The 20138-nt window shown below is 38.0% G+C and overlaps 1 protein-coding gene across 1 annotated transcript in view; it reads right to left on the bottom strand.

Annotated features, from left to right (window-relative positions):
• CEP350 (centrosomal protein 350) overlaps positions 1 to 20138 on the bottom strand; it is a 66012-nt gene that overhangs the window by 20644 nt on the left and 25230 nt on the right. Inside the window, 17 exon segments of the mRNA XM_031554830.1 lie at positions 1933 to 2077; positions 3298 to 3509; positions 4861 to 5060; positions 11074 to 11231; positions 12489 to 12635; positions 12958 to 13045; positions 13492 to 13676; positions 14189 to 14385; positions 14897 to 15063; positions 15306 to 15422; positions 15787 to 15923; positions 16734 to 16874; positions 17124 to 17234; positions 17422 to 17585; positions 17699 to 17919; positions 19155 to 19344; positions 19619 to 19782. Coding sequence (XP_031410690.1) covers positions 1933 to 2077; positions 3298 to 3509; positions 4861 to 5060; positions 11074 to 11231; positions 12489 to 12635; positions 12958 to 13045; positions 13492 to 13676; positions 14189 to 14385; positions 14897 to 15063; positions 15306 to 15422; positions 15787 to 15923; positions 16734 to 16874; positions 17124 to 17234; positions 17422 to 17585; positions 17699 to 17919; positions 19155 to 19344; positions 19619 to 19782 — 2744 coding nt within the window.

Raw genomic sequence — 20138 nt, 5'->3', positions numbered from 1 at the left:
GCCTCAGGGTGACATATTATTCAGAGTGAAGTGAGTAGAAGTGAGCTTAGGCACACAGTAGACTACTCAGCAACTGCTTACACAAACCTATGAGGCACATCCTCGCTCCAAGTTCAATTTCACAGATCTTCCTAAGATGCCATTACTGACTACAGCCATGTTCTATCTAACATTTCTTAATCATTTTCCTCTCCATCCCCTGCAGTCTGGTCTTTAATCCCACTGATGATTTCCTGCCTCTGTTCCCATGGAACACTTTGCAGTTGATTAGATTCACTGCAGAATTCACTGCAGAATTACCACATTCTACCATGCCCTCTTTCATCTTCTACCTAGAGCAGCAGTACCAAACAGAAGGATCTAGGCTGGTCTGTTTTTCTAATGCTTGATATTGCCTATGCTGCTTTCTAGACAAGAGGCTTGGATGCTCATGAACTCCCAACTGCTTTACTGAAGGCCCTAGGAATAAGTTATCCATACGAGCTAGTCAGCACGTTTTGCTAATCAATTTCATTTCACAGGACAACAAACAATCAAGAAGGACTTCATCAACATCCAGTAAATACACACTACTGTATTCTTTCCACTAACAACTGTTAGTAGCATTTACAGAATAAAAAAAAAAAAAAAAAGGCATGAAAAGAATGGAATCTCACTTGCTAATCATAAGTACTTTATGATGCCACTGTACTTAACTCCTCCTGAATGCTAAGTGACCATTATGTAATTATAGCTTTTATTGATCAACTCATTAAAGAAAAAACTGTGCATGCTTTCATCTTTGACGAACTTGTCTTCGCATGCATCAGGACATAGCAATGACATCACTACTACTCAGCAGCTTGGAAGATTTGCCTCTTTTCAATTGAATGACTATGAAACCAGCACCACCTTATGGAATTCCCCCTTTTTCCATCTGTCTCTAGCATTCGAAATCAAAGACTTTATTTTCACGACCACTGTTGACTGTTATACAATTCAAATGGCTTCCTTACATGGTTCCTCAGTCAGAACTTGAACATAGGTTTATCAATTTGCTGAATGCTTCACTGGGTTGCGAACTGCGCTCCAGAATGCAAACAAAAATTACTCTGTGTCAGTATCTAAGTGGTATGTATTCATTTCTACATCCAGCAGAATATCTGCTTTAAAATTACTACTACTGCACTTACACACACATTAACCTAAAAACAGCAGAAAGGATTATTAAGCTTGCTACGTTAAGCACTACGAAGACCAGAGATTTATGTATGCAAGTGAAGCTATCTGTCAGTCAAACAACAGCCAGGACATACAACAGAAAGACCACCTTATTTTTCTTCCACTAAAAACTTAACCATTCACTCAAGGAATTAAAAGAAAACAAAATATACGCATAACAAAAATATGCAGGAAAATGCTACCTCGTTTGCCAATAGAAAGTGTATTTGGGATGCTGTAACAACTGCACTGTGGAATACAAGATCATTCAGAGACTAAAAGCAGAGAAACGATCAGAACTGTCTTCACAGATCAATGGAGTTTATGATGGTGACCCCACAGATTATGGCTGCTCATGAAGCCTATATGACTAACAGACTGCAAGAAGACAATCATGTTTATATGCTGCTGAACCATATTCTGCTTTCTTAAAACAAGCGGAGCAAAGAAGTGTAATTTATTAAACTCACAGCCAACCTTGGTATTTTTAACTTCTAGACATCTTAACTATTGACTCTTCTTCAACTGTCTGCAGGAATCTGTGCAAAGATATATGGGCCTTCTTATGCTGAATTGATCAAATTACAGCATAGGAAAATACTCCCACAGAACTTCAAAACCCAGCATTTTGCAGGAATTTGCCTGCCTTCCCATATCTAGGTCTGCTTTGCAAATTTACTTATTAAAATGACTAGCTTTGAAGCAGCAATTTAAATCCAAGCAAATACTTACCTGACTGTGTCATAGATAAAGACTCATCAGACCAATTGTGAGATATTTGATGAGACTTCACAGGAGAACGGAGCTGTCCCCCAGATCTATGGCTGCCTTTGCTGGAATCTTGTCTTGATACAGATATGCTGCTTTTGGGAGGAGTCTGTGTGAGAAGAAAAGGACAAATGAGTAACTGCTTGTAAAGCTCACTCTCAAAGTAGCAGATCATTGCCATCAGGAGCTAGTTACAAGGAGAGACTGACACGACTACAGAACACCTCATAAGCAAAGCTACCTATCCAGCTGTCTTAAGACAAGTTTTATCTTATTTGTCAAAATAATAATAAAACAAAAATACCAGCAGCAGCAATAATGGACTGCTTACTTTGAGGCTGGACTTCAATAAGCTGTTCAGACTACCTTCTTACCACTTAGGTGAACAGACATGGCTGTGACTCAGAGATGTTCAATACATCTGTATTCACAGGTAACAATCAAGGGTATAAGAACACCTACTAAATATACTTGCAAATCCAAAAGGACAATTTCATACAAGAGGTGAGAGATGCCATTCTAAATCACTCAAGGGGAGAGCCCTGTTTCTCTGTAGGCACGCAAAAAATTCTAAGAGCAATTATTCTTCCAAAACTCTGCTTACTGCTTCAGTATCCTGCTACAAACTTTTCACACACCTCAATCATAACCTTTAGTGCATATCTGACATTTTACTTTAATATATTCTCAGGAAACTTTACAAGAAGAAAGTATCTGTAACGGAAGTCTACACGAGCAGTTCTTCTGACTTTTTCCACAAAGTGCATTTTCTGTCTCTCTGATTCAGTGCAAAGCAAAGTTGTCAGGACAAAATTTATCAAAACTGTCAACTACTGAAACAGAACAATAAGGCTGTATGAACTAGAAAGCAGTCATAATCTGCAACTCAAGGGATTGTGTACCAGAATACAGCTATGTTTCCTCATCCTATAGCTACACTTTGGGAAATATGCAAATAAAGCAAGGCAGAAGAACATGGCATAGTTTCTTCAGCCTCAAAGAATTCATACAATGGTGACAAGCTCGCCTACAGCTAATACGCATTGTTTAACTGGGTCAGTGTTCCGCCACTTAATACTGCATACCGACGTGACACATGCAGAACATTTTGCAAGACTACCTACAGATTTAAAAACACTGAAACTCTGTGTTCAAGCAATTTTTTATCAGGACTTCGAAGAACATAACTGATCACAATGTTTATTCTAATAACATACAGTGGTATTACATACCACAATTTAATCTCTGTTTCAACAATTGGAAAGACTACTATTCGTCTTCTCCTTTTAGAATATTTAAGAATTTATACAGCATAAAAAGCTCACTCACAAGTTTGCCAGGTGAGGTAGAAGACCTGAAGTCTTCAGAATAAATAGTTTCTTCATTAACTGCACTCTGATCTGGGCTTTCTGGCTGTCCATGGCCCATAGTCTCTGACGGGACGGATTCTGCAGCTGGACTGCCAAGCTCTTCTTGGACTGAGCTTTCACTGTTCAGACAAGAGCAAGAAGGCACTGGAGACTCTTCTTCACTGGCTGTTTCTGAGATTGAATAATGAGAGAAAAGAGACAACATAAGAATCTTCACTGGCTTAGATGACTGCTATAAGTCAAAAGGGTATGCATTATTCACTTATCTAGAAATTGACTTTGAAATACTTAGTATGAAAACGGGATCTTTTCCAGAAAACTATGATTTAAGACTACCAAACAGTCTTAGTGATTGCCAAATGTCAAAACCAAAAAAACTCCTCAGAATATTCTAACATTTTCCAGAGAACATACTCCAGAAAGATTATTAGGGAAACCTGTCCTTCCAGTTAGCCATGCAACAGCAAGAGTCACTATTAGTCTGAAGAAGTCATGGTGGAGCACATAATCTACAAGTCAGATCTTGAATTTAGAATTGATTGCTTCCTTTACAGCCACTGCAGAGAACATTTTAATGTTATGATTTCATCATGAGTCTCTCAAATGGCAACAAGTAAAATAATAAGTTGGGTTTTCAATATTCCTGTTTACTGAATTCCGCAGGAGTCACAGCAGTATGGAAGCAGCCATGAAGAACTATTTAATATTTGAGCAAAAGCTAGGGAGAGGAACTTCTTCTGAAGCAGGGCCATGCTCCAGTGCTCACTCGTAGACACAATTAACAGAAAGTAAATGTATTTTCTCATCCGTGCCTCTGTCTTCAGCATGCTGAATTTTCCCTCACTGGAACTTAATGGCTTGCACACACAACATCTTTAAATTGTTTTCCTGTGCCTAAGATCTACGAGGCTTTCCAGTGACAAGTGTGATAGGACATCATTCTAAATTCCCTTTGGACTTTCAGTGAATCTATCACCCCCTTTCAACAGTGGGAGAAAAAAATATTATTTTGAGAACAGTCCCTGAGGTTTCATTACTTTCTCTCATTGCAATACAGTTTTCTGTGGTTCATGCTCAAAGTACATTCCACTTAAGACAGAGTGATAAAACTGAAGCCCCTAAAATTTGGGAACTTGTTTTCTCAGAATAGCATTATTTATACTAACTACATCCTAGCATTCTACAGTACAGTTGCAGATTTCAAACTTTTACTGAACAAGGGTAAGTTCAGGATAAGATCAGCAAAAGATCACGTACTATTTTTGCTTTGAGAAGACAGAAATGGATTTCAGATTGTACGTAGAAACACGAGAAGATACACAGCATAACTGGAATTCATGTCTGACCAAGGTTTAAAACAGGGATAAAAAAGAACAGGGCCAAAGATGTCATAGATGCAGAAACTGAGAAAAGAACCACCACAAGATCACAGAATAAAAGAAGTGCAAGCTTAAGCAATCATTCTGCCCAACTATGTTTGACTTGCGTTATTTGCCTAAGTTCCTCCCAAAGTTTCTACTACCTTTGGGCTCAGCTCTCAGATCCCCCAGTTCTTTCTTGGCTGCTTTGGTTTTAAGCAGCTCTTTGTCCCAGGCAGCCAAAGCCTGCTTTTCTATCTGCCGTATTTCTGCTTCCTCTGCATCCAGGCGGCGTTTCCACTCCAACAATTCTTCAGCATGCTGTCGACGCTGCATCAGCTTCTGTTCTCGTTTCGTTAGGAACCTGACAGACATAGCAGAAGATAGTCAAAGACCCCAAAAACCAGATGCTCTATTGCCACAGTTTCCAGAATTTTAGCTATTCAAATTGTTTTCTAGGAAACTGCCACATTAACTACTATCTCCTAGATTTCTGACATATAGAGAACACTTTTTTTTTTTTTTTTCAGTAAATAAAGTCTACCAGATATTGTAAAACTGCTACTAACATTCAAAGAATTTTCAACATCTTTAAAAGTGCTAATAATATATTCAGTAAAATGAACAGGGTCAGCTCCTAATTTCAGAACATGAGAAGTACCTGTGGCATGAAACTGGAACCCTCAAGAAAGCAGTGACTGTTTGAAAAATGAACCTATCTTTTTGCTAATTCCAGTGTCAGAGAAATATTGCGACCCCAGCTGCCCCACAGTCCTTTCTAAATAACTAATTATAAGAGGTGTTCCTGTAGTAATAATCCACCTGAAAGATATACTGGAATTACTGGAGCTTTTATCCTTCTTCCTTTGAGTATCATCTCTGGATTGCCACACTTGGAATGTTAATCATCAGCTAACAACATAAAGAGGGTAAGGATGCAGGACTGTTCTCCCACCTACTAACAGTCCTGGCTACTAGTTTAAACTAAGAAAAGAAAGAAACCTCATGCTGAAAATCTGCAGATCTTTTTGATCTGTGACAAAGATTTCTCAAATTATGCATGAAACCTCAGAAACGAGGAAATTAATGTAAAATGTCACAAGCATGAATAAGTTTGTGCACGTATACTAGATTTCTTTGCCAGCTACTGAACAGAATCACCTCTAGTTTATATCTAGATACTGAAGTTATCAAGAAGAGAGCATTCAGTCTTTAAGATAATAACTGGAAGGTCAATATCAACTGTATACACCTCTAACATGCCAACTCTAGAGAAGAACGTACATCAATCCATCCATCCCCTGCAATGTAATTCTGAATGTCACAGAATCACTCTTCGAAAACAAGATGGTTTCTGCCAGCTAGAGAGAGTGCTCAAATGGGTACAGAAGTACAGAATGGGTCCCTAAAAATGCTGCCTTCCAAATCCTGTGAGACTTTTCTTTGAAAGTGCCTTTGATAATTGGTCATTTTGTAAACAATCCAAATACTTAGCATCGACGTTCTTAAGCTACAAAGCAGTTAATAATTCCATTTGTGCTTTTTTAATCTCCCATGTTTCAAACAACCTTTATAAATACAGAGACTGCAGAGGCCAACTGGGTAAGCTGCAGGTATGGCCTGCTGAATGACACTGGTTTGCTCACTCAGCGTTGCTCACTCTGTTCCCAGGTAAAGTGAGCTGGCAGTTCACCTGAAGGATTAAGATTCTGATCATTCCTTCTTTGAGATGGATTCGGATCATGTGGAAAAGTGATGATGTGAAGATAAAAGTTTCAGAAGCCAGTAAGACATGCATACACACCTCTTTACTATAGTCAGAGCAAGGGCAGATGAAAAGCAGCACCTCTATCAGTCTGGAATGCCTGTCACCTTTCAGCTAACAGATGCCAGGATTTTCTGTATTTTTTCAATAACCTCCTATAGATAGGCATCAAACATTATCTGGTCTTACAGAAAACTGACAGATTAATAACATTAAGAAGCTAGATTGCCAGTGGTAATTGCACTACAAACATGACAGATAGCCATGTTTGTCTATGTTGTCTTTCACTAGCAGTGCCAGATTTATCAGCTCTTACTTCCAGATACATATCAGTTCCAATTAATCTAGTAGGTCATATCTTTGGAACTTGTTATGTAGGTCGTTACTACAATAATGATCTCAATGCCAACTTTTTCTTCTTCCTTCCTTCACTAGTTGTTTCATCTCATCAGAATGCCTGGATCTTCATGTTTGACTGGGTCTTGAAGGAGGCAAGTCCAGTTGGAGTAAAGTTCAAGAGAAAGGCTGAAATAAATGGATATGAAGGCGCAGGACTCTTCAACAGCAGATGTCAAATGAATTAACCCAGGAGGCCACAAGCAGGAGAGCAGAACTAAATGATCGTGAAACTAATCGCCATACAAAGACCACATAATAAGAAATCTACAAGTTGGTCAAAAAGAGCACTAACGAGAGGGAAAGAAGGCTCAAACACTCGTGCTTTAGAAAGAAGAGGATTAAATGAGTAGAGCTAAAGATGCAGACCCTTTTATAACCCTGGGGTTTAAAAGGTCAGATCCACCACAAGGTAGCATGCATACTGCCTTAGCATTTACTACAGTCTAGAGGGTTCCAGTTGCAACACCGAGGGTACACATTCATCCTCAAAAGCAGGGGCAGCTTCACAGGGAGGAAAAAAAAAATAGAAAAGCCTGAACCACATCTGGTATCTTCAAGGCAGGAAATCTACAGGAGCAAAGGGGAAGCACAAGCACTCAGATTACATCATCGTAATTTTTAAAGTCTAACTATTTGTCTGGAGCTAAGGTCACACATTTGGTCTGCCTGTAACAAAAATAACAACCTGGAAGTGTTATCCTATACTTAAACTGTATTTATATCTAATACACACAGATTTTAAAGCCAAACTAGACAGTTTCATCAGCTGTTCTTAAGTAGCAACTGGACAGTGGAAGCAAAGTGAACTGTCTGTGTGCTACTCAGAACACAATAGGAACAAGAGATTAATCTGGAATCAGTGTGGAAAAAGTGTCAAAACTGTTCAGTGATGAAGAACCTCTTGATTTTTTTAGGACTGAACAGAGCATGCTCTATCAAAGAGTCTATCACTTGAGAAAGGTACAGTTACCTGACCAATTGGTTGTAGATATACAGCTGGAATTTGGGGTGGAGGTTGGGAAAACAGACACTGAGAGAGGCCCAGTGGTGAGACGTAAAGACAGAGAAGAAGTAGTGAACAGGAGAGCAGTGTCTACAAAATAAGGAGGAAGAGTTTAAAACTAAGCAAAAAAAAAAAAAAAAGGCAGAAAGAATGAGAAAAGGACGGCATCTAGCAAAGAACTTTAAAATTAATTGCATTTAACCTAACACCGTGGGTAGAAAAATTGTACATTGTTATGCAGAAGGTAATAAGAACACATACACTTGTGCATAAGTTATAACACTTCATTTTCTGTTAGTTAAAGCCATGCTACTTTCACATTGCTCTCTTTTTCTTTAATTTTTTGAAGTTTTATTACTCTGATACAAACTTCCACACGCTCCTGCTAACATCTCAACCTCAGCTTTTTGCAACTTCTGCTATTCTAATCCTCCACAGAGAATATTATTAGCATTAAGCAGAGTGCTGCTTTTGTAATATAGACAGCTTTGCCAGTCTGAAACTTAAAAAAGGATGAATTTATTTAAAGAAACTCAAGCAAATTCAGAAAAAGTCTGAAATATATCTGTATTCAACTTCCAGCTGCTCTTCGATTTTGCAATAAGGCACAGACTTGGTCTCAGAATACTCACTTTCATTTCTGCAGAAAGATAATGCCTGTATATTTTTTTAAACTACATAAACTTAACACTGTGATTAAAACGTTGCTTTCTAATGGAAGACTGTTTTAAGCTAATTCCTAGCATATTATCATATTTATAGCAAAATAGCATGCTCTGCACAGCTCCGTAACAACTACAAAGCAGGGTAAGAAGCATACTAAAGAAAGCAAAAGCAAATGAGCATTTAATTAGTTCTTCTGCTGTACGATTATCATTAAAGCTGCATATGCAAAGCAAGCATGGGCAGAAGGGTTAATTCTCTTTGACAGAGCATGCTCCTGTTCACATGCAGGCTATGCAGATTCATGAGTTTTAATTAAAAAGAACAACTCTTTCATTGTCCTTTTAACAGAAAAGATATTAAAGCTGTCTCACAGACAAAGTGTTTCTCTAGTTCTCTTGTATTTTACTCATTCAGTTTCTTTCCATTTGTAGGATCACACAACTCGTTTTTCAAGCAGACAGTTCCCTAAATATACTCTAAATATTATGTTAATGTTATTCTTAGGTATTGTATAAACAAGGACGTAAAAATTAGGTACTAAGTCAGCACTGTTCTTCAGTCAATAAGCACAGCTACCACTATCAAGAAAACCTGCAAGATGTGTGCAAAAGCTACACAACCAAGAAGACTGAAATGCTAGGGAATTATTTGTGTTTACACAAAATACTTTGAATGTGTAGAGCAATCAGACAAAACTATAAAATCAAAAATGCATGACTACATACACTGTATCATACACAAGTACAACTTTCCACATGATGTTCCTCACAGTAATTACAGTAATTGCAGCTGAAATCCTGATGCCTACCCTTTTGAAACATATACCCCAGATGACAAACATTTTGGACTTGCAATTCAAATATTCTTAAGGATAAAACATACTTTGCATCTGTTACTATCCTTTGTAGTACTAAAGAGATTCATTTACTAACATGTAATTCTTTCTGTTGCTTAGGAATAAAGCAAAGATTTCAGAAACAATATTGACTAAAAAGGCTACCTGAAAAAAAGTGGCAAAGGAAGACATAAACACAAACACACTTGTAATCTTTTACATTAACAGAATGTATCAACATTAGCATTAATATAATTCCCAAATTCATAAGCTGTGATTTAGTTTTGTAAAACAATATTACCATTCTAAACTTTGTATGTTGGAACTGAGGGAAAAAGAAGACAAAGAACTTGCTCTGTTTGCAGGCCATCTCCATGCAGGTTTCCAAGATCTTTCTTCTGAGCCTGATTCCCCTCTTATGCAAATTACCAACCTCAACACATACTTAGGGAAAGTTTGTTGTTATGAAAGTGAGGTTTTCCACACAACTTAGAATGCTAGGAGTTAAGTTTTAGAAAGACAGTCTTTCAGAAATTTGGATTATCATTTGTGATTTTGTCTTTTCAGTTCATTAGTTCCTGTCAGAAGGGTCTGAATAACAAAGCATCCAATTCAGGCTTGAACATGGAGACTATTTAAATAGAATGTGGTTTCGTTCTTCCTCCCTCCACTACTTACACCACTCCTCTCTCACTGTTTTGATGCTTTGGGCTGTTTAATCTCCAGCATACACAAACATATGCAGATATAGGAAATGTCCTTCCCAAATGATCAGGAGCAACCAGGGTGCTAAGGAGTCACAGGCAGCTTGTCTTAACAAAAGGCAGTGCTTGCTTTTTGATATTTGCTCTAACTGCTATGAGTTTCAAGAGAAAGGACATTACAAAGATCACCACACAAACAAAAATGTAGTGATCTACCTTGGTTCAAAATTCAGAAAAAAATGTCTAAGCAGAGACTATTATGTGGGGTTAACTGGCACAGGTCAGATTTTGAATAGCTTAGTCTCAAATAAGAACTTAGGACTTCAAACTAACGAGAACATACTGCTAACATATTTGAAATGCTTAAAGCAAACAAAGTAATTCCTGCACTGAAGAGAAACAACTTCTTTGATACAGAAGAATTTAACAAGTGAAATCAACAGATTCAGTCTTAGTTTCCAGACCCAGCAACTTCACATATACTTGATTATTTCCTCTGAAGACTAACAGCTGTTTTCAGCTTTTTTTCCCAACCTGTGGATGATGTAAGAAAAATAAAAGGTCTTACTGTCTTCTCAGTCACACACAAGCTCCCTGACCTTCCATGAACCAGATATATAAAAGTGAAAAGCAGAAATACAAGATACAGGCATCACTTTGATCATTTGCCTTAAGATATTTCATTGTAAGAAGTCTGACAAGACACACTGTTAAGCTTAAGTCAATCAATTTTCCTGCCAAGTACAGATATCACAATCTCTTAAACTGATATGCTTTTACTGACTTGAATTCCTGCACTCAAGGGAAAAAACATATCCTATAAAATACTCTCTTCAATCATTAATATAACTCTATCAATGCTTCTAATCAGTTCTTTTTCAGGCTGATTCTGAAAAGGCATCACTGTATATGATCTCAATACCACTGTAGTCTTTCTGATAACCGTTTTCAGTGCAGATTCATTAAAATAGTAAAACTTTGTAATAGAAAAGAAAATTCAGTTACTTCTCATCCATTCTGCTGCGCATCTTTTTAAGTTTCTGCATGATGCTACTAGTCTCACTGCTGGAGATTGATATTGGAGAAGGGCTGCGTGTTTCTGCATCAGTTGGAAGTGGGCTAGAACCATTGCTCTGCTTGATGTCATCCTCACTGTGAAGTTCCTGCAAATACACATTTAAAAAAAAAACAAACATTAAAAGCATGAAAAGTTATCCTTTTTTTAGAATTTATTATTAAACTGTGTTAACACATCTTACTTATCCTCAGATTAATCAAATAATACTTCAGGTTAAGTCTGTCTGCCTACATACTTGAGCTTTATCCTCCAACTTCTCATTAGACATCATTTTTTGTATCCTTTTTCCCACCACAATTTAAGTTCTCCCTTGACTGTAACTAGAACAAAAAATCCTACAAGAATTCAGTTAAGGAAACAAGTCCTCTCATTATTATTATATTTGCATTTCCAGAATTTTGTAAGGATTCAGCTGGTTACCAAACCTGTCTTGATCACAGAATCATAGAAGGGTTTGGGTTGGAAGGAACCTGTAAGATCAACTAGCTCTAACCCCTGCTGTAGGCAGGAACACCTCCCACCAGACCAGGTTGCTCACAGCCCCATCCAGCCTCGCCTTTAATGCCTCCAGGGAGGAGGCGTCCACAACCTGTCCTGGCAACCTGTTCCAGCGTTGAAGATGTGAGAAACTTTGTTTAATAACACTGAAACACAAAAACCAGCAAGCTTAGGTTTTGGAGCTTACATTTTAGTTCTTTTATCGGATAAACAAAATCAGATTAATAGAATCAGAGTCCAAGATATTCAAACATCCAAAAGCTGATATTCCCAAAGTCATTACTTAAGCTTGAGAATTAATCATCACCACAAAGTCACAGAATTGTTTGAGTTGGAATGGCCTCTTAAAGGCCATCTAGTCTACCTCTCCTGCAGTGAACATGGACACTCACAGCTCCATCAGTGTTCAGAGCCCTGTCCAGCCTGATCTTGGTTTTCTGCAGGGATGGGGCACCACCACCTCTCTGGGCAGCCTATGCCAGTGCCTCACCACCTTTATTATAATAAACTTCTTCCTTACATCCAATCTAAATCTCCCCTCTTAGTTTGAAACCATTTCCCCTTCTCCTGTCGCAACAGACCCTGCTAAGGTGTCTGTCATCTTCTTTCTTGTCTACTGTCCAGTTAAAACATTTTCTAAGACTTTTCCATATGCATTTCCTCAAACAACGATTTGAAGAATTTAAACAAATAAAATTGCTGAAACATACAGGGTAAGACAATTTGAGCAGATAAATTTCCCAAGTGACAAGTTTAATCTAATAGCTTTTAAGCTAGTAGTTGAGTCAAATACCAGCAGCACAGTCAAAGAGGGAAGACTCCAACTTCTGTACAGAACACTTACAAGCTTGTTTTCTCCTGCAGATTTCAATTTTTCCTGCAGTTTCATTGTAGTCTGACGTATTCGTTCTATTTCTGCCTGCTGTTTAAGGATTAGCTGTCTCTCCTTCCGAGCAGCCTTGTTGGCCTCTTGAAGACGCTTAATTTCTGCCTTTTAGGTATAAAAGATTAAGCAAAGTAAGTTTTGACAGACAGCTCTCCAACACACTCTGAAACTCTCAGTGTCCACAATATGAGATTAAAGTTAGCAAAACTGTGATGAAGTATATAGCCTGCAATTTCAGCAGCAAAGAATAGACAATTAATACACTCAGGACTCAACCCATGAGATTATTGATATAGAAGAACCTTTTAAAACAACATGTTAAATACCATCAAAAGGTGAATTATTATATGATGAGGAATAATGCTATTTTTCTATCCAAAAGCATCACAGAAGTTTCTATAGGATTTTCCTAGAAAGCATCAGTTACCTTTTCCTGCTGTAGTCTCAGCAGAAGACCACGCTGCCTCTTTCGAATAGGGGGCATCTTATCATCCTCTCCCTTGTCTCGCAAATGCCTACAAACAGATTGGAAGAGATGATTAAATAAGGAAAAAAGGGAAAAAAAAACAAACCAAAATCAACAACTCAGGTGAACAACAACAGTCTTTTACCCTTTAAAATCTGCAGAAGAATATATACATTCTTGAATTAAGACTTGTGGAGTAAGGATGGGAACTACCTTCTCTAAGAACAAATATTGGATGTTTTCCTGTTTCTGTCAAATTCTTCTATTTAACCATGATCAATTTAAACATCAAAGCACACTTACAAACTGAGTTCTGTTCTTTCCAAATGACAATAACATCTGCATAGATTGCAGACAACAAAAGATTTGTTCAACCACTGATACTTAATCACAGAGGAGTGGGGTAGAAGAAAAGTATTACCAAAACAATGTAAGTAGGAGATTTTCATAAGAAAATGAGCAGTTAGCAAGAGTGTATATTCAACACCGTCTTACTTCTTCTGGTGTTCCAACCAAGCTAACTCAGCCTTTGTCTTCTCCTTCAGAGCCTTCTCCCGGAGCCGAAGTAGCGAGGACTGATGAGCTGCTCGCACTTCCTCCTCCTTCATGTACTGTCTTACCATCTCCATAGTAAATTTAGAGAAACTATCTTGCCCTCCTGAGAAAGGCATGCTTAGCTCCTGAAAGGCAAGATGAATTTAGCATGGTTTGTTAGTAAAGAAATTTCAAAGCTTTTTTTCCAAGTACAAACTGTGTGTATGCATGTGGTTCAGTGTAAGAAGGGAATATGTTTTTTCTCTCTGAGCTACTGTAAGAGCAGCTTTGTCTGCCCTGGGCTGCGTGACAGTCTTGGAATGTCTCCTCATGAGAATAATCAGCAGCTTTTACCTCCTGGACGTGAGTAGGAGTATTAGGAAGAATTCATCCACTGGGTTTTTATAATCTACCTCAAAACATCACTCTTCTCTAAAGCCACAGGAGAAAAGGTCGAGGCCAGTGAGGACTGTTCCACAAAACAAATCACCTTACTTGCACAACAGTGACACAGAGGATGTTCAAACAACTCTGACGTTTTCAAATGCTCAAAGAACCGAACCTTGTAAGCACAAGCAACACAGAAAAGCTCAACAAATTCATGAGCATAATTGAACAGTAACAGTTAATCTACCTTAACTTTGGTCACTTGACATACCTTGATAGATGACAGAGCAGTTTTTTCTGGGGAGACTTCCTCATCAGAATCATCACGATTACCGCGCTTCTTCTCCAAGTTAATTCTACGATGACTCTCAGAGGGCAGCAAAGACCGAAAAGACTTCTCTTCAATCTCATCCTCTGTCATAGACTCATCAAATTTCAGGGAATACTCGGTTGCAATGGAAGCAGAATCTGAGGGAAGCGGGTTAATGCTGAAGTATGTACCATGCAGGTCATTTTACCCTGTCTCAACTCAGTAAAGCCACAAGGACAGGAAAAGACAGGGAGAGGACTCCCCTAATGCAAAAAAAAGGTCTCAGCTTTCAGAAAAGTGACCTTGAGGTTGAGGACATCTTGCAATATTGTTATCTAGCTTAAAAAAAACTAACAGAATTCTATATACAGGTATAAATACATTTTAAGTCTACCAAAACATTTGGTGTTCAGCCTACACATTTAGCAAGTAAACATCCGGCTAACTACAGTTACCACAGCAAAAAGTAGATAAGACTCCATCACTGTAACGTGCAGAATTTCAAAATATTCCAATCTCGCTACGCCATCCTCTGCTTAAGAGATTATCAATTCACCTGGGACTCCAACTTCACACATATTCCCTCACTTATTTCAGAAACCAGTTTTGAAGCAGCATCTGCCTCCCCCCTTACCACTGTCTGGTTCATTACATACAAGTACAGCTAACCTTTTTCATCTGGCAGTGATAAAATACTATCACTAGGCAAGGAATCGTCCGCACCAGTATGAGCCTGCTCTTCAATGCTGCTGGTTATCTTTTCACGACGGGGAAGTTTTTTCTCATTCTCTTTAGAAGATGGAACAGAAGGACTCTCTTGGCGACTGCTGGTACTACTGTTTCATCAAAAAATATAACTTTTAAATTAAGATATTACTTTGTACACTTAAAAATATTCATTTTACATTACATCAGTGAATAACATCCCAGCAATGTTAAGGTTTAATACCCACTTTCTCTCTTTAAAAAGAAAACAACGGAACAACATGGCTCAAAAGTACTTTGCATGCATTTTCAAAATGTAGTTCTTATTTACAGCAGGTAAACAGAAAAAAAACCAAACCCAATCTTTTCTTACCTCCGATCGTGAACCTTTGACCTCGAGGACTCTGAATAACTATCAAACACTGGTGAGTAAGTCTGTTTTGAGTCACCTGCCTCTTTACTTTGTGACATGGCAGCGGTCTCACATTTCCTTAAAAGTGAAAGCATTTGAGCTAAATCTACATTGTCTTAGATACTGATATAGTTTCCATAAGCTTTTATCAGTTTAGTAAAAGAAGTAATAGCTAAAATTTGTAAGAAAATACTTCAAACCTTGGTAAGTTAAATCATCCCATGAAATACCTAGAGCATCTTTTCTTACTCTTTTAGAAAGAGCTGCAAAAAATCAGTATCCCCCCTTTGGGGTACACTATTAAGGACACAGAGTTGGAATCCAAGCTCTTCCTAAATGTTCACTTAGTATGAAATACTACGCTTTTCTTTAAAAGTACGTGAAGCAAAAACTAACAAATTTTACATCCCCCTCTCCCAAGTTATGAAACACTTGACAAAACCTGTTTGTATCAGATCGGGCTCTCAGTTGTTTCATGAACTCTGAGTGATGCTGCCGCTGGTGGTCAAACAAAGAGGTGACTGGAGCAGCTGGAGCACTGACAGTATCTGAGATCTGGGTTCGTGCCAGCTCTGTCATCTGAGTACAACAGCAAAGGAACACAATCAGCTTTTAACTATCAACATGTTTTTGAAAAAATTGTCCTTGCAGGCAATTTATACTGAATGAATGCATAAGACTGTTTTGAGATGTCTGTAATTACATTTCAAGTCTGGTTTTCAGAGATGCTCTGTACATATATATATATTATTTAACTTACAGGGAGCAGAATTATTAATGTGAAGCTACAGACGTGCATTACATCACCTATGCTGTATTCTTATCAACTTAACCTCTGATCACTAGAATGACCTCCACGCGACAGAACATTTTGGACCTATTATTTCTATTAGTTTTTAAAAGCATGAAAAAAAACCAAAACATTTACTTTCCATTAGAAAATGCATCCTACTCAAAGAGTAAAAATATTATTTTCACTGCAATGGAAGCAACAGGTTTAAATTCCAACATCGTACAAACTTCCATGTTTAAATCTGCCCACAAATTCCCCTGCTTTTCTAGTACGGTTTTTGTATGGAATAGATACAGATACAAACCAACGAACTACAATGCTTACAAATTAGAGATGTTCTGCTCACAATCACCATTCTGTCCTGCAATAACAAAATTCTGCATGGTAAGTTAATGGGAAGATCGTGAGAAGCACAATCAGGGATTTAGAACTGCTAACCAACTTCTAAGCAGTGCTGCTAGAATTGCTCTTTTTAAGTTCTATTATTTGGCATGTTATGAACATGAAGAAGCTGTACTGAACAGAGCATAATCTAGAGGCTGTATTTGAAGCAATACTGAAATTAAAACAGCTTTTTATTTCACTCAGGATCTCACCTCACGGACCTGGTGGCCCATATCTGTAGTGAGAAGTGCAGTTTCCACCTGCTTGGCTGCAGCCTTGCACCTGGTCTCCTGAAGCACTTCTACGGCCTCCTGTCGTGATTGGACCAGATGATGCAGTGTCTCTGCATGAGCCTATGCAAAAAAAATCAGCCCTTCAAAATTTTTTATATATAGTAAGTATGACTGTTGATAGTATAACATGGCATTTCTAGAAGCCTGGGAAAAAAAGTTTGAAATTGACATCAGAAGATTTTTGTTTGTTTTTCCCCCAAGTATATTAAATCCCTTCACCACAGCTTCAGATTAAGAGCATTCATAGGCACAGGTTTACTTACAACACTTTACTCTTACACACTCCATATTTTTTGAGAGCAGCATTACCTGAGCTGCCTTCTGCCTTGCCTCTTCCAGTTGTCTCTTATTTTTTAAAGCTTCCTGTTCAGCCTTGATTTTCAAAAGAGTTATGTCCCGTTCATGACGCTGCTGTTGTGCCTATAGATCAGAAAAACAATTTTAAGCACAGAGGGTAAATGCAAGAGCTTATCTGCCTTAGCCACTTGCTGGAACTACTTTTGAAAGACTAAAGCATGATTCCTCCTATTTTATTTTATTTTTTACATCTTACAAGAAAATTAATCAAATTAGAAATACTAATACAAGGAAATATTTTTCCCCCTACCTTTAGAATCTGAGCCAAAGAAACGCTCTCCTGCTGGGCCAGTGATATGCCTCGTATTCGTTCCACATCTGAAAGCTGACGCACAGACTCTTCAATGGCAGTAAGGTAGTTCAATTCTGCTGACAAACGATGCTGAAGAGCAGCAGGGGAGAATCGCATACATCCTGAAGGACAGGATTTAATTGTCAGACTCTGTTGAACTTCAGTGCCCCGCATCGTAAAATAATGATAAAAAACAGAACAGCTCTTGGATTTGTACATCTTTAAGAGAACTCACCACTTGCTGAGGCTACTCCTGCTGCAGGTCTGCTAGCTCCCAGACTCAAGTCAGAGAAGGCTAGGTTAGGCTTCTGCCCTGATGCTGCGCTTCCAGATAAGCCAGAAGGTGACTTGGCTCTCTCTGCTGTATTGACTACAGAATCAAACTGCGTAATTTTTTGGGAACCTGGAGATGGGGAAGAAGTTGGCGTCTTCTGAGATCTTCCCTTGTCTGAGAAACTGACAGAGAAAACAAGGAAGAAAAGTGTCCATATTGTCTTAATGCCAGTCATTTGATAAGACAACAAAAGCAGCAGTAACTCAGCTCTTTCATTTATACAGACTGAACAGATCTATGTAGAGGGTCTATTCTTTTACAGTTTGCACAGGCCCAGCCTGTCTTTATGAAATGACTTCATGAAATGGGTTATGTACCTACATTCCAATTTAGAGTGAAGTTGCCACAGCACAGTATTTTCTCTCAAGTACTCAGCATACATCAAAAATCAAGTAATTCAGAATCTACACATTCTGATCCAATTACAACAAAATCTGTGATGATCATTAAAACAAGGGCAAGAAAGAAAAATACAGAAAAGGACGCAGACACTTCTTAAATATATTATCCCTATTTCATGATGCCAAGAAGGACCAACTGCAGATGCTTGAATCCCTTAGGAAGAGGTTCAGCTGTGCATGCTTGGCACATCTTAAGAGGGCAAAGGACCTTTCAAACCAAAAACTAAGTATAAGAGAAAGCCATTAGTGTAAGTTAATACCTCAGAACCATTCTAGAAGTACACAGTGAGTGTAAAACCATTATTTGTTGCTTTTTAGAAAAACATGCAGTGAAAATTACACTGAGTGTATTTCATAACTGTTTTCATTGCACAGTTAGCCAATAAGCTGCATTTAAAGTCAGCCAAACAGGAAAATTATTAATTTTTTTCCTTACTTTATACTCTTTCCTGAGGTGCAGTTCACTCATTAAAAGCATCACCTCATAGAGCTGGATAGGCTTATGAGTATTATTAAGCACACACGAGCCTAGCCAAAAACATCTGTTTCATACTATTAAGAGCAAGATAACAATAGAGACTGACAAACTACTTTTTTCCCCTCTTCATAACAGAGTATTTATTGGAAAGGAAAACAAAATTGTATTTCAATGCTTAAGGTACTAAAAGAGCCACAACACTTACGCTGGTCAATTTTTCTTATAAAAACAGGAGCATTTGAGGGGTGCAGGGGAACACAGAAATCCGTTTTCCATTTTCACTTATGACAGCTATCAACTTTGGGCTTCCATAATTTTTAAAATACAGGAAAAGATTACTGCATGTTCATCTCACTAACATTTGTACATTTGTATTACTTTCCATTTACATATCTAAAAACATAATCATTTTTGATAGCCTGCTATAACATAAGCCACGCTACTTATATTTGCATACAGCCTTGTAAGTTCATGTTACCTCAACATGGAGTGTCCAGACAAATTTTCTATCGTGTTGTCAGTATCTGTGTTCTGCTCATAGTCTTTATTAGAAAGTCTGCTACTCGATACGGACTTCTTTGCTTGTTGGGATCCCCACTCCAATTCAGATTGAATTTTATCTTCACCCACAGGAATGTGGTGAGAACTTCCATTGAAAGACTCCAACCCTAAGAATGAACAATGCTGTCAGATAGTTTAGGAAGGGGACAATTCTTCATCATTTTTATAATTTCTCTGCCTACCTAGTTCTGGACAGCTGTGTTTTAACATAAGAGAAAAATAAGAGCCAAGAAAATTCAGCAAAGAACCACTAGAGGAAGCATCCTATCAATGTGAGATTATTGTCACTGATACACAGAAAGACTGCGGCTTTCATAACAAGAAAATCCTAGAACTTTCTTCAAAAAATACAAATATCCTACAGTCAAGTGCTGCACTTACGTTCTTTTTTCCCTCTCTTTTTAGACGAAGTAGATGAGTGAGAAGATGCTGCAGATCTGGGTCCAGATGAATGCTGAGATGCAAGTTCGACAGATCGAGATTCACGGGAAGACTTCCCACTAGGAAGTTCTTCCTGAATGCTTGAATTACTGCTGCTTGCAACACTAAAAAGGAACAGACTGACAGTGATTAACTGTGGACTTTCAAGTCCTTTGTTACACTGCATACAAGAAGTTTGCAAGAAAGGACTATAACCCACTAAACAGCTCATCTTGAAAAACGCCAATTCTGAAATTAAAAACTTCAACAGCTAAGACATTAGACAGTTCTGACTTGAAGTAGTGGAAGCATTTTAACACTTTCAAATCTTATTTCTTTCCTAACGTTTACAAGCACTAACCAATTAAGCATTCTAACAGCCACACAAGAGCTAATTTTCACCCATTTACCTGCCAGATCAAGGCAGAACAAAAATCAGGCAAAGAACAGCAACTCTTCCACTCTAACCTTTGCATCTGAA

Source organism: Meleagris gallopavo, chromosome 10 (assembly GCF_000146605.3).
Source record: "Meleagris gallopavo isolate NT-WF06-2002-E0010 breed Aviagen turkey brand Nicholas breeding stock chromosome 10, Turkey_5.1, whole genome shotgun sequence".
NCBI classification, from domain to species: Eukaryota; Metazoa; Chordata; class Aves; order Galliformes; family Phasianidae; genus Meleagris; species Meleagris gallopavo.
This window is presented reverse-complemented; position numbering and strand designations above follow the sequence as displayed.